Source organism: Oncorhynchus mykiss, chromosome 23, assembly GCF_013265735.2.
Source record: "Oncorhynchus mykiss isolate Arlee chromosome 23, USDA_OmykA_1.1, whole genome shotgun sequence".
Lineage (NCBI taxonomy): Eukaryota > Metazoa > Chordata > Actinopteri > Salmoniformes > Salmonidae > Oncorhynchus > Oncorhynchus mykiss.
In genome coordinates this window covers 62029551-62055575 of record NC_048587.1, presented here as the reverse complement: position 1 = coordinate 62055575, position 26025 = coordinate 62029551, and the positions used below count along the sequence as shown (strand labels likewise).

General features: G+C 42.1%; 1 protein-coding gene and 2 long non-coding RNA genes across 6 annotated transcripts in view; 2 read left to right on the top strand and 1 right to left on the bottom strand.

Moving 5' to 3' along the window:
- slc1a4 (solute carrier family 1 member 4) overlaps positions 1-26025 on the top strand; it is a 42856-nt gene that overhangs the window by 6708 nt on the left and 10123 nt on the right. For 2 of the 3 annotated variants that reach the window (XM_036960963.1, XM_036960964.1), the window contains exons 2-5: positions 16187-16229; positions 21020-21085; positions 24719-24885; positions 25243-25476. In XM_036960963.1, the coding sequence (XP_036816858.1) occupies positions 21038-21085; positions 24719-24885; positions 25243-25476 (449 nt within the window). In that variant the 5' untranslated portion in view covers positions 16187-16229; positions 21020-21037. Of the gene's footprint in view, positions 1-7974; positions 8642-16186; positions 16230-21019; positions 21086-24718; positions 24886-25242; positions 25477-26025 lie in introns of those variants that run through there. The other variant, XM_036960962.1, reaches the window with a different exon arrangement.
- On the bottom strand, positions 16892-17921 carry LOC118943931. 2 transcript variants are annotated; one of them, XR_005039283.1, is made up of 3 exons: positions 17683-17921; positions 17470-17545; positions 16892-17085 (listed from the first exon to the last, which is right to left on the bottom strand). It is a non-coding gene; the product is annotated as an uncharacterized LOC118943931 (long non-coding RNA). The 2 variants fall into 2 exon arrangements; XR_005039282.1 differs by having other exon boundaries at positions 17470-17555; positions 17693-17921.
- Positions 19099-20599, top strand: LOC118943932. The gene is made up of 2 exons (XR_005039284.1): positions 19099-19376; positions 19445-20599. It is a non-coding gene; the product is annotated as an uncharacterized LOC118943932 (long non-coding RNA).

Sequence of the window (26025 nt, the reverse complement as noted above, 5' to 3'; positions counted from 1 at the left end):
TTCTTCAGCAGGGACAGAGAAGATGGTTAAAATTGATGGGAAGATGGATGGAGCCAAATACAGGACCATTCTGGAAGAAAACCTGATGGAGTCTGCAAAAGACCTGAGACTGGGACGGAGATTTGTCTTCCAACAAGACAATGATCCAAAACATAAAGCAAAATCTACAATGGAATGGTTAAAAAATAAACATATCCAGGTGTTAGAATGGCCAAGTCAAAGTCCAGACCTGAATCCAATCGAGAATCTATGGAAAGAACTGAAAACTGCTGTTCACAAATGCTCTCCATCCAACCTCACTGAGCTCGAGCTGTTTTGCAAGGAGGAATGGGGAAAAATTTCAGTCTCTCGATGTGCAAAACTGATAGAGACATACCCCAAGCGACTTACAGCTGTAATCGCAGCAAAAGGTGGCGCTACAAAGTATTAACTTAAGGGGGCTGAATAATTTTGCACGCCCAATTTTTCAGTTTTTGATTTGTTAAAAAAGTTTGAAATATCCAATAAATGTCGTTCCACTTCATGATTGTGTCCCACTTGTTGATTCTTCACAAAAAAAATACAGTTTTATATCTTTATGTTTGAAGCCTGAAATGTGGCAAAAGGTCGCAAAGTTCAAGGGGGCCGAATACTTTCGCAATGCACTGTATATAATGGCTTATGCCTGTTCCTGTAATAGTGTCAGTTTAACATCTGTTTCTCTGTGACTGGTCCATCAGTGATCCAGGTGTATCAGATTCTACCTCTCGCTAGTCTAGTGGTCCTCTACAGCCTTAACAAAGTTCAAGGGGGCCGAATACTTTCGCAAGGCACTGTATATAGACTTTTTGTTTTCTTTTGTTCTACTGTATTATTGACTGTATGTTTTGTTTATTCCATGTGTAACTCTGTGTTGTTGTATGTGTCAAATTGCTATGCTTTATCTTGGCCAGGTTGCAGTTGCAAATGAGAACTTGTTCTCAACTAGCCTACCTGGTTTAATAAAGGTGAAATATATATATATTTTTTAAAAGGCTCGATTTCGCCTGGCATAGAAAACATACTCACTTGTCAGGACAATGTTGTTCAGAGGAGCTAGCCAACGACACTGCCTAGCTGGGCTGATGAGACAGTGGATTGCTCAGTCCGATGGAACAGAGTAAATAGGTATTTTAATATCATAGATTTAGCCTGTGGCAACTTGTGGAGTAGACTACGGCTGGAATGCGGTTTTAACCAATCAGCAATCAGGATTAGACCCATTCGTTGTATAAACATGTATGTATGAGCTAGGTCCAATAACTGTCTGGGATGACTCTAGAACAGGCCTGGGCAATTATTTTCCATGGAGGGCCACATTAGAACATATTTTTGCCATCGCGGGCCAGAATCATATTACAGGATGATACACCCCGTTTGTTGTTGGATTCACGTCTCCATCTCAACCAAACATCTAAGTTAAAGAATATGACTAAATCAAATCAGAATGTATTTCAAGTTCGATTTGATATAATCCTTTCTATACCTTATATTTTTGGTTGAGATGGAGATGTGAATCCAACATATTAATTTGTAGAAAAACTGGAATTACTACCAGACTAAATCAGTGGCACAGATCGAACTATACTTGCAGGATATACATCTCCTTCAAGTGTTGATTTTTGGTTGCGTTGCCAACCAAACACAATTCAATATCACTTTTAAAATACAATAGACAGCCTACTAACTTGTTGATAAATTAGATGATGAATTTGTGTCCCCAAATCGCCCCAAAATATAAATTAAAGAATGGGATTAAGCCAGTGTCTCAGATGGAACTATCCAAGCAGTAGAAACATCTCCTTTAAATGTTGATGCATTTCTTCTTATGTAATCATAGAAAGTGTTTATGTTCTAGATAACATGCATAGGTCATCACAGGTCTGTGGAGATCTTCACCATTGCTGTTATAATCTGTCAGAACTAGAATGACATTGATCACTTGCTCCATGTACTTTTTATGTAATCTCAACTGTGCTTTTAGATGGTTGAAAGGATAGGGAAAACACATTGGGAATTCAACTAACTTTTTGTCTTTTTGAGTGGGTGAATATACTGTAGGTTGTAATCTCATTGATCAACGTCTCAACCAAATATTACCCAGTTATCCACATTGAAATGACAGTGTCCCCAGAGGGTAGTTTCTGATATACCTGGATCACTGATGGACCAGTCACATTTATTTAATTATATTAAGAAGTGGTGGTAGGTAGAATATCTTTATTGTAGTTGTCTCACAGAGGTACGCTGGACTCATTTAGGTGGTGGAAGTCAATTAGGATTTGACGTTAGAGAAGTGCGAAACCGAAAGTAGCCTTGGCTGTAGACCGTTGGTTGTAACGTAGCCCAGATGTATGACTCTAAAGCAGCCTACCGTCACTCTTTAAGGTCCAATGATCTTTATATACTGAAGAAAAATATAAACGCAATATGCAACAATTTCAAAGGTTTTACTGAGTTACAGTTCATGTAAGGTAATCAGTCAATTAAAATAAATCAATTTGACCCTAATTTATGGATTTCACATAACTGGGCAGGGGCATAACCATGGGTGGGCCTGGGAGGGCATAGGCCCACCCACTTGGGAGCCAGGCCCAATGACTGGGGAGCCAGGCCCAGCCAATCAGAATGAGATTTCCCACACAAAGGGGCTTTATTAGAGACAGAAATACTCCTTAGCTTCATCAGCTGTCCGGGTGGCTGGTCTCAGACGATCCCGCAGGTGAAGAAGCCGGATATGGAGGTCCTGGACTGGCATAGTTACACATGGTCTACGGTTGTGAGGTCGGTTGGAGTACTGCCAAATTGTCTAAAACGATGTGGGAGGCGGCCCATGGTAGAGATATTAACATTCAATTATCTGGCAACAGCTCTGGTGGACATTCCTGAGACATCTGTAACATTGTGTTGTGTGACAAAACTGCACATTTAAGAGTGCTGTTTTATTGTCCCCAGCACAAGGTGCATCTGTGTTATGATCATGCTGTTTCATCAGCTTCTTGATGTGTCACACCTTTCAGGTGGATGGATTATTTTAGCAAAGGAGAAATGCTCACTAACAGGGATGTAAACAAAAATTGTGCACTAAATTTGAGAGAAATACTGTACATGTTTTGTGCATTATGGAACATTTCAGGGATCTTTAATTTCAGCTCATGAAACATGGGACCAACACATTACATTTTGTATTCATATTTTTGTTCAGTAAATGTTATTTTCAGCGGTATACTGACTGTGGCAGCCAAAACAGCCAAATACTCCGTCTAAAAGTGAATCGATTCTTAATTGCAATATGGCTCTAGAATAATAAAGCCCTTGACTTTCATGTCACATTAAAATAATTTCACAAATGCAAAATATACCCTTACTGTACAAGGTTTTAACTGGCTTTATCACAGTTGCTGTGGACAGTATTTTTCAGTGACAACATGTTTCTGGCAGCCTTCTTCCATTACACACAGGTGTTTGAAGCATGATAGACAGCTAATTAGCACAGGTGGAACCTCTGTCTTCCATCTGTAATCCATAAACATGTGCTGTAACATGGAGATATGGCCCAGTGGGAACACTAACCCTCATCCTATCAAGGTGTGTACCAATTTAACCCTTTGTTTTTTGACAATTTTTTCTCACTGATATGAAAGATAATCCTTATGCTTTTAAAACCGTAACCCAAGTGATGCATGTTAAACAGAGCATCATGGAACGTCTTAAGGATCCGCCCCTTTTTTTCAATTTTCGCCTAAAATGACATAACCAAATCTAACTGCCTGTAGCTCAGGACCTGAAGCAAGGATATGCATTTTCTTGATACCATTTGAAAGGAAACACTTTGAAGTTTGTGGAAATGTGAAACAAATGTAGGAGAATATAACACATTAGATCTGATAAAAGATAATACAAAGAAAAAAAAACGTTCCTAGCCCAGGCGCAATTTAGAATTTTGCCACTAGATGGCAGCACTGTATGTGCAAAGTTTTAGAGTGAAGTAATGAACTATGGCATATCTATTAAAAATGTTGTATCAAGACTGCCCAAATGTGCCTAATTGGTTTATTCATACATTTGTGCACACTCCTCAAACAATAGCATGGTATTATAATACCATGTAATGGCTACTGTAAATTGAAGCTTTCTGCCCATATCAGATATGTCTATGTACTGGATTTATTTTTTGTTTCTTACAACCTCATGCTAATCACATTAGCCTACGTTAGCACAACCATCCCGAGGACAGGACACTGATCCTGAAGAAGCTGTAGTACTCCCACCTACAGAAGAGGCCTTCTTCCAATGACTCTTATGTGTAACGTAATGGACCTGAGACTCTTATGACTCTTGTGTGTAATTTAATGGAACTGACAGTCATGACCAAGGCCTAGATGTAATGTAGTCTCAAAGACTGTACAGTATGGTAGCCTGTAGATTTAGTTTAGTGCACAAGTTCAAACTGTAGATTCCAACATCCATCCCTACTAGTCTACAAGGGTGATTTAGTTTTAGCTCGCCGGTGGCCTAGATGTGGGCAGAGATTTCACAATGGAATATAAACCATGTACAGTTTTATGAATATTCAATCTAAAGTGTATATGGAAATAACAAAATCACTGTTACATCAAAAATCAACATCAGACAGGGACAGCTGATCAGCTGATCAAGATCATCTACATATAAATCTGGAACCTGATTAACAGACAACATGGCCGTCTCATATGAAATATATAGCATATACTTATCAAAATGACCTATTAAGTTTGTTCATTAATGTAAGTAACTTAGGCCTACCACCCTAGCCATTTAGCTAACTGACAGATTTGGTAACAAAATGACTTTTTCTTTTATAAGTGACAGTAAATTAGGCCTTCTTATTAGAAAGCTGCAGCATGTTTTAGATATGTTCAAACTGTCAGTAGGCCTATTGGGAGGAGGACAGGAATCTCTGAGTGGGAGATAACCTTTATTATGGTGTCATCTAGTTGGATTCTAGGAGTGATGACAGTCTGCCTCCGTGTCACTCAAAGTAGGCAGAAGTCCAGATAAAAAAACCTCTGAATAATCAATCATTCACACAAAGCCTATAGGAAATTAAGTTACTGCAGGCTATTTGGCCTAACCTATTTCTGTTATCATGCATTAGGCCTATCATTGCACTGTGTGCCATATTCACATAGGGGCGGCAGGGTAGCCTAGTGGTTAGAGCGTTGGACTAGTAACCGGAAGGTTGTGAGTTCAAAGCCCCCGAGCCGTTCTGTCGTTCTGCCCCTGAACAGGCAGTTAACACACTGTTCCTAGACTGTCATTGAAAATAAGAATTTGTTCTTAACTGACTTACCTAGTTAAAAAATAATATATATTATAATGATGTTGAGAGCCTATAAGCTACACCATGACACAACACAAGATCACCAGAGATTGATTTGTAGCCTAAACTTTATTCATGTACAGCCTACAAAATAACATTGCTGCAATTTTCAATCTTATAGGATAACTGACATTACATAATATCTGAAGATGTAGGACGACTGAGATCTACGCAGACCCCTAAAAGGCCTGTCCGCTCGCGTACAATGTTGAATGGATTATTAGCAGGGCCGGGCGGTAAACCCGCCCCTCGTCTTCTTTGGCAACTGCATGTGTTATTTTGGGATCGGGAACAAAGTATTTCGGTCTCAATGACAACATGAAGCACATAGGAGTTATGAGAGAATGGTCTGACAGTACGCATCGATGCACGGATTTTAAGAGCACCTAATTGTATCCAAGATAGGCTATATGATTAATAACTGTAGCCTAGCCTATAGCCAATAGGACTAGCTCCTAGCATATACAGTGCCTTCGGAAAGTATTCAATCCACTTGATTTATTCCACATGTTGTGTTATAGCCTGAATTCAACATGGATTATAATGTATTTATTTTCTCACCCATCTACACACACTACCCCATAATAACAAATGGGAAACATGTTTTTAGACATTTTTGTAAATGTATTGGAACTGAAATACAGAAACATTTCATTGTACATAAGTATTGACACCGCTGAGTCAATACATGTTAGAATTATGTGTGGCAGTGATTACAGCTGTGAGTCTTTCTGGGTAAGTCTCTAAGAGCTTTGCACACCTGGATTGTACAATACTTGCACATTATTCTTTTCTTCTAGCTCTGTCACGTTTGGTTGTTGATCATTGCTAGACAGACATTCTCAAGTCTTGCCATAGATTTTCAAGCCCATTTAAATCAAAACTGTAACGAGGCCACTCAGGAACATTAAATGTCACCTTGGTAAGCAACTCCACTGTAGATTTGGCCCTGTGTTTTAGGTTATTGTCCAGCTGAAAGGTGCATTTGTCTCCCAGTGTCTGTTAGAAAGCAGACTGAACCAGGTTTTCCTCTAGGATTTTGCCTGTGCTTAGCTCTATTCCATTTTTTTTATAAAAAAAAACTCCCTAGTCCTTGCCAATGACAAGCATACTCATAACATGATGCAGCCACCACCATGCTTGAAAATATGAAGAGTGGTACTCAGTGATGTGTTGTTGGATTTGCCCCAAACATAACGCTTTGTATTCAGGACATGAAAGTTCATTTCTTTGCCACATTTTGCTGCAGTTTTACTTTAGTGCCTTGTTGCAAACAGGATGCATGTTTTGGAATATTTTTATTCTGTACAGGCGTCCTTGTTTTCACTCTGTCATTTAGGTTACTATTGTGGAGTAACTACAATGTTGTTGATCCATTATCTGACTTGTTAAGCACATTTTTACCCCTGAATTTATTTAGGCTTCCCATAACAAAAGGATAGAAAACTTATTGACTCACAACATTACAGCTTTTCATTTGAATGAATTTGGGTATTGTATTGTGTGTAGGCCAGTGACATAACATCTCAATTTAATCCAGGCTGTAAAACAACAGAATGTGTAAAAAAGTTAAAAGGTTAGGCTCTGTAGGCTCCATCCCAACAGCGTGCACATTACCAGTGGCCCCATAGGCATGATTCACACCCCCATTCAGACCCACCATCACCAAACAGTACTGCATAAAGTACATGTCATTCATGGAGAGTTTGTCTCACTCACATGTTTTATTAATTATTATAAACTGGGTGGTTCGAGCCATGAATGCTGATTGGCTTACAGCAGTGGTATATCAGACCGTACACCACGGGAATGATAAAACATTTATTTTGAATGACTTTAGTAACCAGTTTATAATATCAATATGGCGCCTCAGGGGTTTGTGGTATATGGCCAATATACCACGGCTAAGTGCTGTATTCAGGCACTCTGCATTGCGTTGTGCACAAGAAGAGCCCTTAGCCGTGGTATATTGGCCATACACCACACCTCCTTGGGCCTTATTGCTTAAATAACCTATAGGCATGATGTCATTCATGGAGAGTTTGTCTCACTCATATGTTTCATTAATTAATAACCTATAGGCATGATGTCATTCATGGAGAGTTGGTCTCACTCATATGTTTCATTAATTAATAACCTATAGGCATGATGTCATTCATGGAGAGTTGGTCTCACTCATATGTTTCATTAATTAATAACCTATAGGCATGATGTCATTCATGGAGAGTTGGTCTCACTCATATGTTTCATTAATTAATAACCTATAGGCATGATGTCATTCATGGAGAGTCTGTCTCACTCAGAATGTTTAATCAAGTAATTCGCTATACAGGCCTAAGTTATTTCATCTGCAGATAATGACTAGTGTAAAATAATGACACAACTAGAGGTACACTAAATCAAATATTATCTTTGAAATGTTGACATTTTTCTCTCATTTCCAGTCACAACATGTATCAATACAAATGCACAGTTGCAGACCCAGGCAATTTCTCCCACTGTTGCATCAGATGGTCTTAATATTGAGCAAAAGGAGGAAGTGCGCATGTCCTCTTTTTTTTAGTGTGTAGCCCCTCTCTCACCATTGGTGGAGAAACACGTTGCGTTTGACAGGACTAATTACGCTTGCATCAGTCTACTCGCAAATGCTACTCGTCTGAGAGTGTGTTCTCCCACGCTGCTCCAGGAACATTCAATTTTCTCACGAATTTACCGTTATTCAGTGTTCTGCCCCACAATTTCCATCAACATGGAGAAGAAAAACGGACACACAATGACCGATTCGGTCTCCACCGACGACATCTTGGAGAAGAATGGAAAGAAGAAGACAAGCTGTAAAGACAAGTTGATGAGATTTTTGAATAGGAATATGTTAGTGATAATGACGGTGTCTGGAGTTCTAGTAGGCGTCGGCCTCGGAATGATGGTTCGGAATATGAACCTAACCCGGGCGCAGATGACTTATTTTGCTTTCCCCGGTGAGATGCTTCTGAGGATGCTGAAGATGATCATCCTTCCTCTGGTCGTGTGCAGCCTGATCTCCGGCGCCGCCAGCCTGGACACGCGCTCCTTGGGGAAACTAGGAGGCATCGCGGTCTCCTACTTCCTGGTGACCACACTCATCGCATCGGGAATTGGTGTGTCCCTCGCCTTTATTATCAAACCGGGAGTCGGTGCCGGGGCTCTGAACACAAATAATCTAGGTCTCGAGAGCGTCAATACCAACAAGGAGACCACGGATTCGTTTTTAGATCTTGCAAGGTAACGGTTGCGGGGATGAGGTTATTGTTTCAATAGGCTAATACATGTATTATGTTAAAGAGTGTTTCTTGAGAGGAAATAAGCTAGCATGGCTGAGGGGGTGAGATGACTGGGGGGGGCGGGTAGTAGTAGAGTAAATGCGTGCTCCACTAATTCCCCCGGCCGCAATACTGTAGCCTATATAGGTTACACACATGAGAGCCAAGGCGCATGCTTGTTCCAGTACCTTACATGGAATTACATGGCACTCAGAAATCAAGAGACCTAGGCATGGATATAGATGGTCATTGGTCAATATTTTGGGGGGAATTAGTTAACATATGTTTTTCATTTACGTGATTTGTTTATGCATAATGGTACAATATAAAGCAGTAAGAAAAACAAAACAGACCCTGACAGGAAGAATCACAGCAAACAAACAACATAAAATAACTATAGCATTCCCATGAGACAAAGGTTCTCACACAGTGTGTCATTGGGTGTCTGCCTGTCTGCCCGTCTGTGTGTCTGCCTACCTATAACTCCCTCTCTACCTGAATGACTGTCTGTGTGTATGTCTGTCGGTCTATGTGTCCAACTATCTGCAAGTCAAACGCTGGGCCTGCCCTCCTATCTGTCTGCCTTCCTGTCTGTCTACCTGCCTGTCCATCTGTCTGTCTGCATCTGAGGGAAAGCTGACAGCTGTTAAACCCAGGATTCTGTTCTGCACAAAGAAAAGTTATCTGTAGGGAAGCCCAAGCTACGCCACAGCTGGCGTATGTCAACTACACAGGCATGCTCACAACCATACAGCACAGCCATATAGCACAGCCATATAGCACAGCCATATAGCACAGCCATATAGCACAGCCATATAGCACAGCCATATAGCACAGCCATATAGCACAGCCATACAGCACAGCCATATAGCACAGCCATATAGCACAGCCATATAGCACAGCCATATAGCACAGCCATATAGCACAGCCATATTGCACAGCCATATATCACAGCCATATAGCACAGCCATATATCACAGCCATATATCACAGCCATATATCACAGCCATATATCACAGCCATATATCACAGCCATATATCACAGCCATATATCACAGCCATATATCACAGCCATATATCACAACCATATAGCACAGCCATATAGCACAGCCATATATCACAGCCATATATCACAGCCATATATCACAGCCATATATCACAGCCATATATCACAGCCATATATCACAGCCATATATCCCTGTATGGCTGTACATGTATTCCAATACTCTATACATGCCACTGTTGGTGCATGACTGAAAACACTTGTGCCTCTTATCATAAAACACAGCATCAGGTATCAATGCAGACTGTCTGGGACAAGAATTCACCTGTCCTGAAGTATTAGTGGTCTATTACAAACTGTCTGGGACAAGAATCCACCTGTCCTGAAGTATTAGTGGTCTATTACAAACTGTCTGGGACAAGAATCCACCTGTCCTGAAGTGTTAGTGGTCTATTACAAACTGTCTGGGACAAGAATCCACCTGTCCTGAAGTATTAGTGGTCTATTACAAACTGTCTGGGACAAGAATCACCTGTCCTGAAGTATTAGTGGTCTATTACAAACTGTCTGGGACAAGAATTCACCTGTCCTGAAGTATTAGTGGTCTATTACAAACTGTCTGGGACAAGAATTCACCTGTCCTGAAGTATTAGTGGTCTATTACAAACTGTCTGGGACAAGAATTCACCTGTCCTGAAGTATTAGTGGTCTATTACAAACTGTCTGGGACAAGAATCCACCTGTCCTGAAGTATTAGTGGTCTATTACAAACTGTCTGGGACAAGAATCCACCTGTCCTGTCTGGGACAAGAATCACCTGTCCTGAAGTATTAGTGGTCTATTACAAACTGTCTGGGACAAGAATCACCTGTCCTGAAGTATTAGTGGTCTATTACAAACTGTCTGGGACAAGAATCGCCTGTCCTGAAGTATTAGTGGTCTATTACAAACTGTCTGGGACAAGAATCACCTGTCCTGAAGTATTAGTGGTCTATTACAAACTGTCTGGGACAAGAATCTACCTGTCCTGAAGTGTTAGTGGTCTATTACAAACTGTCTGGGACAAGAATCCACCTGTCCTGAAGTATTAGTGGTCTATTACAAACTGTCTGGGACAAGAATCCACCTGTCCTGAAGTATTAGTGGTCTATTACAAACTGTCTGGGACAAGAATCTACCTGTCCTGAAGTGTTAGTGGTCTATTACAAACTGTCTGGGATAAGAATCACCTGTCCTGAAGTATTAGTGGTCTATTACAAACTGTCTGGGATAAGAATCACCTGTCCTGAAGTATTAGTGGTCTATTACAAACTGTCTGGGATAAGAATCACCTGTCCTGAAGTATTAGTGGTCTATTACAAACTGTCTGGGACAAGAATCCACCTGTCCTGAAGTATTAGTGGTCTATTACAAACTGTCTGGGATAAGAATCACCTGTCCTGAAGTATTAGTGGTCTATTACAAACTGTCTGGGACAAGAATCCACCTGTCCTGAAGTATTAGTGGTCTATTACAAACTGTCTGGGACAAGAATCACCTGTCCTGAAGTATTAGTGGTCTATTACAAACTGTCTGGGACAAGAATCCACCTGTCCTGTCTGGGACAAGAATCTACCTGTCCTGAAGTATTAGTGGTCTATTACAAACTGTCTGGGACAAGAATCCACCTGTCCTGTCTGGGACAAGAATCTACCTGTCCTGAAGTATTAGTGGTCTATTACAAACTGTCTGGGACAAGAATCACCTGTCCTGAAGTATTAGTGGTCTATTACAAACTGTCTGGGACAAGAATCACCTGTCCTGAAGTATTAGTGGTCTATTACAAACTGTCTGGGACAAGAATCACCTGTCCTGAAGTATTAGTGGTCTATTACAAACTGTCTGTGACAAGAATCCACCTGTCCTGTCTGGGACAAGAATCTACCTGTCCTGAAGTATTAGTGGTCTATTACAAACTGTCTGGGACAAGAATCCACCTGTCCTGTCTGGGACAAGAATCTACCTGTCCTGAAGTATTAGTGGTCTATTACAAACTGTCTGGGACAAGAATATACCTGTCCTGAAGTGTTTAACTATGTGGGTAGTGGACCACCCCATCATTATGTAGTTTAACTATGTGGGTAGTGTTGCACCCCAGCATTATGTAGTTTAACTATGTGGGTAGTGCTTCACCCCAGCATTATGTAGTTTAACTATGTGGGTAGTGCTTCACCCCAGCATTATGTAGTTTAACTATGTGGGTAGTGCTGCACCCCAGCATAATGTAGTTTAACTATGTGGGTAGTGCTGCACCCCAGCATTATGTAGTTTAACTATGTGGGTAGTGATGCACCCCAGCATTATGTAGTTTAACTATGTGGGTAGTGCTGCACCCCAGCATTATGTAGTTTAACTATGTGGGTAGTGTTGCACCCCAGCATTATGTAGTTTAACTATGCGGGTAGTGCTGAACCCCAGCATTATGTAGTTTAACTATGTGGGTAGTGAACCACCCCAGCATTATGTAGTTTAACTATGTGGGTAGTGCTGCACCCCAGCATTATGTAGTTTAACTATGTGGGTAGTGCTGCACCCCAGCATTATGTAGTTTAACTATGTGGGTAGTGATGCACCCCAGCATTATGTAGTTTAACTATGTGGGTAGTGCTGAACCCCAGCATTATGTAGTTTAACTATGTGGGTAGTGCTGCACCCCAGCATTATGTAGTTTAACTATGTGGGTAGTGATGCACCCCAGCATTATGTAGTTTAACTATGTGGGTAGTGCTTCACCCCAGCATTATGTAGTTTAACTATGCGGGTAGTGCTGCACCCCAGCATTATGTAGTTTAACTATGTGGGTAGTGATGCACCCCAGCATTATGTAGTTTAACTATGTGGGTAGTGAACCACCCCAGCATTATGTAGTTTAACTATGTGGGTAGTGAACCACCCCAGCATTATGTAGTTTAACTATGTGGGTAGTGCTGCACCCCAGCATTATGTAGTTTAACTATGTGGGTAGTGATGCACCCCAGCATTATGTAGTTTAACTATGTGGGTAGTGCTGAACCCCAGCATTATGTAGTTTAACTATGTGGGTAGTGCTGAACCCCAGCATTATGTAGTTTAACTATGTGGGTAGTGATGCACCCCAGCATTATGTAGTTTAACTATGTGTTGCACCCAGCATTATGTAGTTTAACTATGTGGGTAGTGAACCACCCCAGCATTATGTAGTTTAACTATGTGGGTAGTGCTGAACCCCAGCATTATGTAGTTTAACTATGTGGGTAGTGATGCACCCCAGCATTATGTAGTTTAACTATGTGGGTAGTGATGCACCCCAGCATTATGTAGTTTAACTATGTGGGTAGTGAACCACCCCAGCATTATGTAGTTTAACTATGTGGGTAGTGAACCACCCCAGCATTATGTAGTTTAACTATGTGGGTAGTGCTGCACCCCAGCATTATGTAGTTTAACTATGTGGGTAGTGCTTCACCCCAGCATTATGTAGTTTAACTATGTGGGTAGTGCTGCACCCCAGCATTATGTAGTTTAACTATGTGGGTAGTGATGCACCCCAGCATTATGTAGTTTAACTATGTGGGTAGTGATGCACCCCAGCATTATGTAGTTTAACTATGTGGGTAGTGATGCACCCCAGCATTATGTAGTTTAACTATGTGGGTAGTGATGCACCCCAGCATTATGTAGTTTAACTATGTGGGTAGTGCTTCACCCCAGCATTATGTAGTTTAACTATGTGTTGCACCCAGCATTATGTGGTTTAACTATGTGGGTAGTGCTGCACCCCAGCATTATGTAGTTTAACTATGTGGGTAGTGCTGCACCCCAGCATTATGTAGTTTAACTATGTGGGTAGTGATGCACCCCAGCATTATGTAGTTTAACTATGTGGGTAGTGCTGCACCCCAGCATTATGTAGTTTAACTATGTGGGTAGTGTTGCACCCCAGCATTATGTAGTTTAACTATGTGGGTAGTGCTGAACCCCAGCATTATGTAGTTTAACTATGTGGGTAGTGAACCACCCCAGCATTATGTAGTTTAACTATGTGGGTAGTGCTGCACCCCAGCATTATGTAGTTTAACTATGTGGGTAGTGCTGCACCCCAGCATTATGTAGTTTAACTATGTGGGTAGTGATGCACCCCAGCATTATGTAGTTTAACTATGTGGGTAGTGCTGAACCCCAGCATTATGTAGTTTAACTATGTGGGTAGTGATGCACCCCAGCATTATGTAGTTTAACTATGTGTTGCACCCAGCATTATGTAGTTTAACTATGTGGGTAGTGAACCACCCCAGCATTATGTAGTTTAACTATGTGGGTAGTGCTGAACCCCAGCATTATGTAGTTTAACTATGTGGGTAGTGATGCACCCCAGCATTATGTAGTTTAACTATGTGGGTAGTGATGCACCCCAGCATTATGTAGTTTAACTATGTGGGTAGTGAACCACCCCAGCATTATGTAGTTTAACTATGTGGGTAGTGTTGCACCCCAGCATTATGTAGTTTAACTATGTGGGTAGTGCTTCACCCCAGCATTATGTAGTTTAACTATGTGGGTAGTGCTTCACCCCAGCATTATGTAGTTTAACTATGTGGGTAGTGCTGCACCCCAGCATTATGTAGTTTAACTATGTGGGTAGTGCTTCACCCCAGCATTATGTAGTTTAACTATGTGGGTAGTGATGCACCCCAGCATTATGTAGTTTAACTATGTGGGTAGTGATGCACCCCAGCATTATGTAGTTTAACTATGTGGGTAGTGATGCACCCCAGCATTATGTAGTTTAACTATGTGGGTAGTGCTTCACCCCAGCATTATGTAGTTTAACTATGTGGGTAGTGATGCACCCCAGCATTATGTAGTTTAACTATGTGGGTAGTGTTGCACCCCAGCATTATGTAGTTTAACTATGTGGGTAGTGAACCACCCCAGCATTATGTAGTTTAACTATGTGGGTAGTGATGCACCCCAGCATTATGTAGTTTAACTATGTGGGTAGTGATGCACCCCAGCATTATGTAGTTTAACTATGTGGGTAGTGAACCACCCCAGCATTATGTAGTTTAACTATGTGGGTAGTGATGCACCCCAGCATTATGTAGTTTAACTATGTGGGTAGTGTTGCACCCCAGCATTATGTAGTTTAACTATGTGGGTAGTGATGCACCCCAGCATTATGTAGTTTAACTATGTGGGTAGTGTTGCACCCCAGCATTATGTAGTTTAACTATGTGGGTAAATTAAAGGAGAAGTTCACAAAAAATCCAGGAACTGCCAAGTGATTCCATACATTGAAACCTCTGTAGTTAAATGAAGTTTGCCCTCTCCCCCTCTGTCTCCCCTGGAGTGCAGAACTGAGACAGCTGCAGAAACGGGTCATGCTGGAGACCGGCCTCACTCTGCTCTGTTGTCAGTCGGTATGTATTTCTGCTGCTATGGCAGTCGGCTACATAAAATATTATATAAAATAATCACATATATTTTAGGTAGAAAAGTACACATTTCCTGATTCAAAACCGCTAGTAATTTTGACAAAATTAGCTAATGTGTACACTTTCAATAAAATAATGAATTTGTCCACAGTTTGCTTATTTATGCATTCATTGACAACGGACCAGAGCCAGCAACGTCACTAGTCACGTGACCCGCAGCTGTTTCAGTTCTCCAGTAGAGGGGGAGAGGGGGAGAGGGCCAACTCCACTGAACTAGTTTCAATCTATGGAATCACTTGGGAGTCCCTGGATTTTGGGTAAACTTCTCCTTTAAGAGATGTTGGTTTATAAGTTCAATAAATGCCATTGGTCAATAAATGCCATTGTTCAATCAATTCCATGGCCTCATTGAACAATTGATTTAAACATTGAATTTGTTTCTTAACCTCTGCTTTCATTAATATTATGTAATCAGAGAAAAACGGGATTGAAGTCGTGAATTCACGCAGATTCTGTGGTTATTCATCCTGTAAGGCTTGCTTTGTAGTGGTAAACAGTTTTCTGTTGTGTTACTGATGAACCAGAGAGAGGGGCTTTGTCCCAAGTATGTCTCCTGCCTCAAAGTGTTCATTTGTTCACTTCTAACCACTAGTGGTTAGAGCGTTGGACTAGTAACCGAAAGGTTGCTGGATAGAATCCCGAGCTGACAAGGTAAAAATCTGTCGTTCTGCCCCCGAACAAGGCAGTTAACCCACAGTTCCCCGGTAAGCCGTCATTGTAAATACGAATTGGTTCTTAACTTGACTTGCCTAGTTAAATAAAGGTTAAATAAAAACATTTAAAAAAACATTCACAAGGAGATTACTGGTTTAAGAAATATGAAGGAAACTCCCACTAATCCATGCCTCCACCAATCCAATGCTTCAAGATTTGTGGGAAGTTGTGAACTAGTGCACACTTCAGGAGAAAGGGGATATTATTATGATGTACCCTTGGTTCAAGCATAACACATTAATGAAACCTCAACTGTTTATCTTGTCTTCCTCTGCAGGAATTTGTTCCCAGCTAACCTTGTGGCTGCAGCATTCCGTTCTGTAAGTATATCTATCTCTCTCTTCACCCCTCGTCATCTTTCTCTCCTCTCTCTCTCTACCTATCAGTCTCTCTCCCCTCTCTTCATCTCTTTCTCTAACTTTCTTTCTCTCTTCATCTCTCTCTCTCTCTCTCTCACTCACAGTGTCCTATGCTCACCTCTTCATATATATACCATAAATCCTTTTCTTAGCGTTGAAAGTCTATATAAGGTCATTAAGGAAGAGACTCAGAATAAAGAGAGTTCTGCTCTCCCTCTCGTCTTAGCACCTCTCATCTTCCTTTCACCAACCGTTACCATAGTGAGGTGATTCCATTCCAAACAGCCTAGCAACCTGTCTCGCCTCGTTGCTCTTTAATGTGCCCAGTGGCTGCCCGGTACCATTTCCTGGAACTGTGTGAGTGTCTGTCTATTAAGGCTAAAAGAGGGTCAGGAGGGTTCAATTTTTGGGGAGGAACACACACACACGCAAATGTGTCCTTTTATCCATGTTCTCATGGGGACATTTAGGGATTTCAGGTCCCCACGAGGATAGAGATGAACAAGACAAAAACACACACACACACACACACACACACACACACACACACACACACACACACACACACACACACACACACACACACACACACACACACACAGAGAGCTGAATAATAAATAGTTAAACCTGTTGTCATCTATTGTAGTATTACATCATGGTTAAACCTGTTGTCATCTACTGTAGTATTACATCATGGTTAAACCTGTTGTCATCTACTGTAGTATTACATCATGGTTAAACCTGTTGTCATCTACTGTAGTATTACATCATGGTTAAACCTGTTGTCATCTACTGTAGTATTACATCATGGTTAAACCTGTTGTCACCACCTACTGTAGTATTACATCATGGTTAAACCTGTTGTCATCTACTGTAGTATTACATCATGGTTAAACCTGTTGTCATCTACTGTAGTATTACATCATGGTTAAACCTGTTGTCATCTACTGTAGTATTACATCATGGTTAAACCTGTTGTCATCTACTGTAGTATTACATCATGGTTAAACCTGTTGTCATCTACTGTAGTATTACATCATGGTTAAACCTGTTGTCATCCTACTGTAGTATTACATCATGGTTAAACCTGTTGTCATCTACTGTAGTATTACATCATGGTTAAACCTGTTGTCATCTACTGTAGTATTACATCATGGTTAAACCTGTTGTCATCTACTGTAGTATTACATCATGGTTAAACCTGTTGTCATCTACTGTAGTATTACATCATGGTTAAACCTGTTGTCATCTACTGTAGTATTACATCATGGTTAAACCTGTTGTCATCTACTGTAGTACTACATCATGGTTAACCTGTTGTCATCTACTGTAGTACTACATCATGGTTAAACCTGTTGTCATCTACTGTAGTATATGTTATTTTCATCTACTGTAGTATTACTCATGGTTAAACCTGTTGTCACCATCTACTGTAGTATTACATCATGGTTAAACCTGTTGTCACCATCTACTGTAGTATTACATCATGGTTAAACCTGTTGTCACCACCTACTGTAGTATTACATCATGGTTAAACCTGTTGTCATCTACTGTAGTATTACATCATGGTTAAACCTGTTGTCATCTACTGTAGTATTACATCATGGTTAAACCTGTTGTCATCTACTGTAGTATTACATCATGGTTAAACCTGTTGTCATCTACTGTAGTACTACATCATGGTTAAACCTGTTGTCATCTACTGTAGTATTACATCATGGTTAAACCTGTTGTCATCTACTGTAGTATTACATCATGGTTAAACCTGTTGTCATCTACTGTAGTACTACATCATGGTTAAACCTGTTGTCATCTACTGTAGTATTACATCATGGTTAAACCTGTTGTCACCACCTACTTTAGTATTACATCATGGTTAAACCTGTTGTCATCTACTGTAGTATTACATCATGGTTAAACCTGTTGTCATCTATTGTAGTATTACATCATGGTTAAACCTGTTGTCATCTACTGTAGTATTACAGCATGGTTAAACCTGTTGTCACCACCTACTTTAGTATTACATCATGGTAAAACCTGTTGTCATCTACTGTAGTATTACATCATGGTTAAACCTGTTGTCATCTATTGTAGTATTACATCATGTGTCACACCCTGACCATAGTTTACTTTGTATATTTCTATGTTGTGGTTGGTCAGGGTGTGATCTGAGTGGGCATTCTATGTTTCATGTCTAGTTTGTCTAGTTCTATGTTCGGCCTGATATGGTTCTCAATCAGAGGCAGGTGTTCGTCATTGTCTCTGATTGGGAACCATATTTAGGTAGCCTGGGTTTCACTGTGTGTTTGTGGGTGATTGTTCCTGTTTTTGTGTTTGCACCAGACAGGGCTGTTTTGAGTTCTCACATTTCTTGTTTTTTCGTTAGTTTGTTCATGTATAGTGTCGTCAATAAATTACAATGAACAACCACCACGCTGCGCTTTGGTCCGCCTCTACTTCACAAGAAGAGAATCGTTACATCATGGTTAAACCTGTTGTCATCTACTGTAGTATTACATCATGGTTAAACCTGTTGTCACCACCTACTGTAGTATTACATCATGGTTAAACCTGTCATCATCTACTGTAGTACTACATCATGGTTAAACCTGTCATCATCTACTGTAGTACTACATCATGGTTAAACCTGTTGTCATCTACTGTAGTATTACATCATGGTTAAACATGTTGTCATCTACTGTAGTATTACATCATGGTTAAACCTGTTGTCATCTACTGTAGTATTACATCATGGTTAAACCTGTTGTCATCTACTGTAGTATTACATCATGGTTAAACCTGTTGTCATCTACTGTAGTATTACATCATGGTAAAATAAGAGACAAAGCAAGAAGATCATTCTATGCCATTAAAATAAACATTAATATTCACCAGTTTGGGCTGGCTAGTGGCATCAGTGCTATTTGTGTGTGTGTGTGTGTGTGTGTGTGTGTGTGTGTTTTGGCGAATGGTAGGGGGCCAGCTGAACAGCAGTGGGGGTCCAGATCTTTCAGAGCGCAGGGCCTCAATGGACAGAGAGGAAAAAGGAGTGTGTGTGAGAACAGGGAGAGGGGTCTCTGCCATTGTCTGCTGGTCTCTGGTTGCCAGGTCCTGCCAGGTCCTCTCCACCACAGCTCTGAAGCTGCTTTGTGTCTCTGCTAGTCTCTGGTTGCCAGGTCCTGCCAGGTCCTCTCCACCACAGCTCTGAAGCTGCTTTGTGTCTCTGCTGGTCTCTGGTTGCCAGGTCCTGCCAGGTCCTCTCCACCACAGCTCTGAAGCTGCTTTGTGTCTCTGCTGGTCTCTGGTTGCCAGGTCCTGCCAGGTCCTCTTCACCACAGCTCTAAAGCTGCTTTGTGTCTCTGCTGGTCTCTGGTTGCCAGGTCCTGCCAGGTCCTCTCCACCACAGCTCTGAAGTTGCTTTGTGTCTCTGCTGGTCTCTGGTTGCCAGGTCCTGCCAGGTCCTCTCCACCACAGCTCTGAAGCTGCTGTGTGTCTCTGCTGGTCTCTGGTTGCCAGGTCCTGCCAGGTCCTCTTCACCACAGCTCTGAAGCTGCTGTGTGTCTCTGCTGGTCTCTGGTTGCCAGGTCCTGCCAGATCCTCTCCACCACAGCTCTGAAGCTGCTTTGTGTCTCTGCTGGTCTCTGGTTGCCAGGTCCTGCCAGGTCCTCTCCACCACAGCTCTGAAGCTGCTGTGTGTCTCTGCTGGTCTCTGGTTGCCAGGTCCTGCCAGGTCCTCTCCACCACAGCTCTGAAGCTGCTGTGTGTCTCTGCTGGTCTCTGGTTGCCAGGTCCTGCCAGGTCCTCTCCACCACAGCTCTGAAGCTGCTTTGTGTCTCTGCTGGTCTCTGGTCCCATAAAAAAACAGTCAGTTCTTACTAAAATCTTCATTTTAAAACTTTTTTTTTTTTTATCAGAAACTAAATATTAATCTGAAAAGGGCATTCATCAGCACAGGAACTAAATACATCTCTGAAACAGGCATTCATCAGCACAGGAACTAAAGACACATTTCTGAAACAGGCATTCATCAGCACAGGAACTAAATACACATATCTGAAACAGGCATTCATCAGCACAGGAACTAAAGACACATCTCTGAAACAGACATTGATCAGCACAGGAACTAAAGACACATATCTGAAACAGGCATTCATCAGCACAGGAACTAAATACATTTCTGAAACAGGCATTCATCAGCACAGGAACTAAAGACACATCTCTGAAACAGGCATTCATCAGCACAGGAACTAAAGACACATTTCTGAAACAGACATTGATCAGCACAGGAACTAAAGACACATCTCTGAAACAGGCATTCATCAGCACAGGAACTAAAGACACGTTTCTGAAACAGGCTTTCATCAGCCCAGGAGCTAAAGACATATCTGAAACAGGGTCTCGTCTGCTTAGTGTTTGCATGTACTGGTGCTACCCTGTTATTTATTGAAGGGTATAACACGTAGAGTTCAGAAGGATCACAATCATAGAGCTAGAATGTAAAAATGACTCATGGTTTTAGCTTTCATTCCCACCTGATCTGAAGAACATTGGAGCAAACCTTGCACAGGTGTAAACACTTAATACATCTGACAATAAATACTTGATCCTAAGTACTTTAATTTAACTAGTTACTTGTTTATGAATGGCTTTGTTAACATACATGTACTTCCAAATAATTGTTGTTTAAATAAAGTTATTACTTTTTAAAATATTCTATTGATGTTTTCTCTGTCTCTTCCTCCGTGTCACAGTATGCCACTGATTACAAGATGGTCGCCGTGGGAAACGACACCAATGGAACCATTCTCTACCAGAAGGTGCTTATTATGACATCCCTCATATTTGTTGGTTTGTTAGTTAGGGTCTCATTTAGCCTGTCATAGGCTATTCGTCCAAGAAAGACCGAAATACCAAACGAATGACAACTTAAGGAAGTGGAATTACAACCACAGTACAGTAAGAACAAAGACACATTGGAAACATACACTATAAAATAACAGGTGTCTGTGTTGGAGATTGAGGGGGCTGGTCCACAGACAGGAGGGGGCTGGTCCACAGACAGGAGGGATCTGGTCCACAGACAGGAGGGATCTGGTCCACAGACAGGGGGGATCTGGTCCACAGACAGGAGGGATCTGGTCCACAGACAGGAGGGGGCTGGTCCACAGACAGGAGGGGGCTGGTCCACAGACGGGAGGGGGCTGGTCCACAGACAGGAGGGATCTGGTCCACAGACAGGAGGGATCTGGTCCACAGACAGGGGGGATCTGGTCCACAGACAGGGCAAATAATGAAACAGACAGGAAGAAAGTGGAAATGGAGTGAAGATCCTAGTCACCATATTCTGCGTGTGTTATTGAGGGTACATCCCAAACAGCTCTGGGTCTGGTATTGAGGGTACATCCCAAACAGCCCTGGGTCTGGTATTGGGGATTAGTCCCAAACAGCTCTGGGTCTGGTATTGGGGATTAGTCCCAAACAGCCTTGGGTCTGGTATTGGGGGTAAGTCCCAAACAGCTCTGGGTCTGGTATTGGGGGTAAGTCCCAAACAGCTCTGGGTCTGGTATTGGGGGTAAGTCCCAAACAGCCCTGGGTCTGGTATTGGGGGTAAGTCCCAAACAGCTCTGGGTCTGGTATTGGGGGTAAGTCCCAAACAGCTCTGGGTCTGGTATTGGGGGTAAGTCCCAAACAGCCCTGGGTCTGGTATTGGGGGTAAGTCCCAAACAGCCCTGGGTCTGGTATTGGGGGTAAGTCCCAAACAGCTCTGGGTCTGGTATTGGGGGTAAGTCCCAAACAGCTCTGGGTCTGGTATTGGGGGAAGTCCCAAACAGCCCTGGGTCTGGTATTGGGGCTACGTCCCAAACAGCCCTGGGTCTGGTATTGGGGGTAAGTCCCAAACAGCAATGAGAGAACAGTGGGAGGACAATGTACTGGACAACGTACTGTACAACGTACTGGACAACGTACTGGACAACGTACTGTACACACTCACACTGTTCTATGATTCACTGTCCAATGTTGAAGACACTTGTCACGATACGCTACGCAATTGACCAGCCGCTTCCATAGCAACACACATAGCAACATCCCTGGAGCCTGGTAACAAACAGAAAGGACTCAATACAAGTTTAACAGTTCTTTCTTTAAAATGTGATCAGTATTCATCCACATCCTTAAGCCTGATCAGACCAAGCTACTCTGTTGTGACGTCAATGTCAGTCACTGTCCTGTGTTTGTTCAGTTATGCCATGTGTCATATTCAGCCCTTATATAGCCAGGCAGGCCCGGACTGCTGGCCCACTAGCATGTTAGTTTGACCAACGACTCTGCCTTTAAGAGAGAGGGAGTCCAAACAGGGAACACTGGTCTGGCACGGTCCGAGGATGGATTCCTGGCAAGGATATATTCCTGGAGCGACCTTTGTCCAGATACACTCAGATGTAGTGGCTGGTTGGCATTGCAGAGTGTTTGTGTGTATGTGTGCATGTGTACAGAGCTGGGGTGAGAAGGTCAACCGTCGCTACAGGAAAACGTGGTGACACAATTTTTTCTCAGTTTTCTTTTCTGTGTGAATTTCAGAAGACTTTTGAAAAAATGAAAAAAAGAGAACAAATTCTGTATCACCAAGATACTTATGTCATGGTCCAGTCAGCACAGATGATATGAGCTCCCACCCACCTGTCTGAGGAAGATTCAGTAGTCTACCATTTTAAAAGCCTACAGGTGTAAAAAGAACAGAAAGGCCTGCACACCCTGTTCCTGCAGATGCTGCCAACTATCACCTCTGTTGACAACGTTTTGATCCCAGAGAGCTTCGTGAGGTGAAAACATGTAGGCACAGCGCTTCACATGGGATGATGTTCCAAAGAAACGAAACGCCAACAAACGTGACATGTCGGTTCACCATGAACATGGAATAAAATACACAGATGACCACCATGCAATGGTTAATGTGCGCAGCTCGACTGCACTGTAGTCGGCTTGGAACGTGACAATGTTTCTGACTTGTTGACCTGACCTCCAAGCGAGGCTGGAAGGAAGCCCAGCCATGTCGTCACTCAGCTGGGTAGTTTTCTGAATCGCCCCCTTGTACCCAGCTGTCAGACTGACAAGGGTATGCGTCCCAAATGCCACTCTATTACCTATATAGTGCACTACTTTTAACCAGGGCCCTATGGCGCTTTATAGGGATTATGGTACCATTTGGGACGCTCCCATAGAAATGCTTGGCTCATTCATTGGCAGAGAATTACCAGTCTATGAGGGGTACTGATGAACAGACACGGTAGACCCTCCTCTGACCAGTGCCAATAATGGTGGTTCCCCCTGAAGGGTTCAATAGGAGCATAGCTCTTTTCTCTGTTCTGAATATCATTTGAGGAGACTATATAAATGGTAGCCTACTGAATCAAATAAACTGAAAGACTATGTTCAGATGTTCTAATGTTCTGTGTTCTGATGGCCTATGTTCTGATGTTCTATGTTCTGATGTTCTATGTTCTGTGTTCTGATGTCCTATGCTCTGATGTTCTATGTTCTATGTTCTGTGTTCTGATGTTCTATGTTCTGATGTTCTATGTTCTGATGTTCTATGTTCTGATGTCCTATGTTCTGTGTTCTGATGTCCTATGTTCTGTGTTATGATGTCCTATGTTCTGATGTCCTATGTTCTGTGTTCTGATGTCCTATGTTCTGATGTCCTATGTTCTGTGTTCTGATGTCCTGTGTTCTGATGTCCTATGTTCTGATGTCCTATGTTCTGTGTTCTGATGTCCTATGTTCTGATGTCCTATGTTCTGTGTTCTGATGTCCTGTGTTCTGATGTCCTATGTTCTGATGTCCTATGTTCTGTGTTCTGATGTCCTGTGTTCTGATGTCCTATGTTCTGATGTCCTATGTTCTGTGTTCTGATGTCCTATTTTCTGTGTTCTGATGTCCTATGTTTTATGTTCTGATGTCCCATGTTTTATGTTCTGATGTCCTATGTTTTATGTTCTGATGTCCTATGTTTTATATTCTGATGTTCTATGTTCTGTGTTCTGATGTCCTATTTTCTGTGTTCTGATGTCCTATGTTTTATGTTCTGATGTCCCATGTTTTATGTTCTGATGTCCTATGTTCTGATGTTCTGATGTCCTATGTTCTGATGTTCTATGTTCTGATGTTCTGATGTTCTGTGTTATGATGTTCTGTGTTATGATGTTCTAATGTTATGATGTTCTAATGTTCTATTTTATGTGTTCTGATATTCTGTGTTCAGATGTTATGATGTTCTGATGTTCTATGTTCTGATGTTATCATGTTCTGTGTTCTGATGTTCTATGTTCTAATGTTCTATTTTATGTGTTGTAATTTTCTGTGTTCAAATGTTATGATCTGTGTTTTTTAAATATATTTTTTAAAAACTAACAACCATACATAAACAAAACTGTGTTATGTGTTCTATGTAGGTTCCTGTGGGCACAGAACCAGATGGTATGAACATCTTGGGCCTGGTTCTCTTTGCCATGGTGTTCGGTGTGGCACTGAGGAAGCTGGGAGAGGAGGGGGAGGAGCTCATACGCTTCTTCAACGCTTTCAATGAAGCCACCATGGTGCTGGTGTCCTGGATCATGTGGTGAGTGACCTTAAACAACCCAGATCATGTGATTAGCCTCTCCTGGTTCCCAAGACTATTCCCAACGGGAAAACAAGAGGAGCTTCTGATGGCTCACTAGATAAAGTCTATACTGTTTATTCCTTAAGAACTGCAGGAGGTGTTGTAGGCTGCTGACGCTATGCATTTGACACTGAAATGAGAAGCTACTTTTTGACTGGGAAGCTGCCTACTTGTGTAGAATCAAATGAAACATTTAATTACATTTCTGATAAATGTTTTAGCTTTTCCTTTCAAATAAATCTGCAGCAAAAATAGATATTCTGTTAAGTCATCACCTCACCAAATGGTATATATTCTATATTTCTCCTACCTCAGGTACGTCCCGTTCGGCATCATGTTCCTGGTGGGTAGTAAGATAGTGGAGATGGAGGATGTGGTTCTGTTGGTGACCAGTCTGGGGAAATACATATTTGCCTCCGTCCTGGGTCATATCATCCACGGGGGGGTCATCCTGCCTCTCATCTACTTTGGGTTCACACGCAAGAACCCCTTCAGCTTCCTGTCCGGCCTCATCACGCCCTTCACCACCGCCTTCGCCACCTGCTCCAGGTAGGCCTCTGTTACTGTATCCCTCCACCAGTCCAGGTACTATCTCTCCACCAGTCCAGGTACTATCCCTCCACCAGTCCAGGTACTATCCCTCCACTAGTCCAGGTACTATCCCTCCACCAGTCCAGGTACTATCCCTCCACCAGTCCAGGTACTATCCCTCCACCAGTCCAGATACTATCCCTCCACTAGTCTGGGTACTATCCCTCCACCAGTCCAGGTACTATCCCTCCACCAGTCCAGGTACTATCCCTCCACCAGTCCAGGTACTATCCCTCCACCAGTCCAGGTACTATCTCTCCACCAGTCTAGGTACTATCCCTCCACCAGTCCAGGTACTATCCCTCCACCAGTCCAGGTACTATCTCTCCACCAGTCCAGGTACTATCCCTCCACCAGTCCAGGTACTATCCCTCCACCAGTCCAGGTACTATCCCTCCACCAGTCCAGATACTAACCCTCCACCAGTCCAGGTACTATCTCTCCACCAGTCCAGGTACTCCCTTCAATCGTGTTATCCATTTCAATCAAATGCTTTTTCAACTGCTC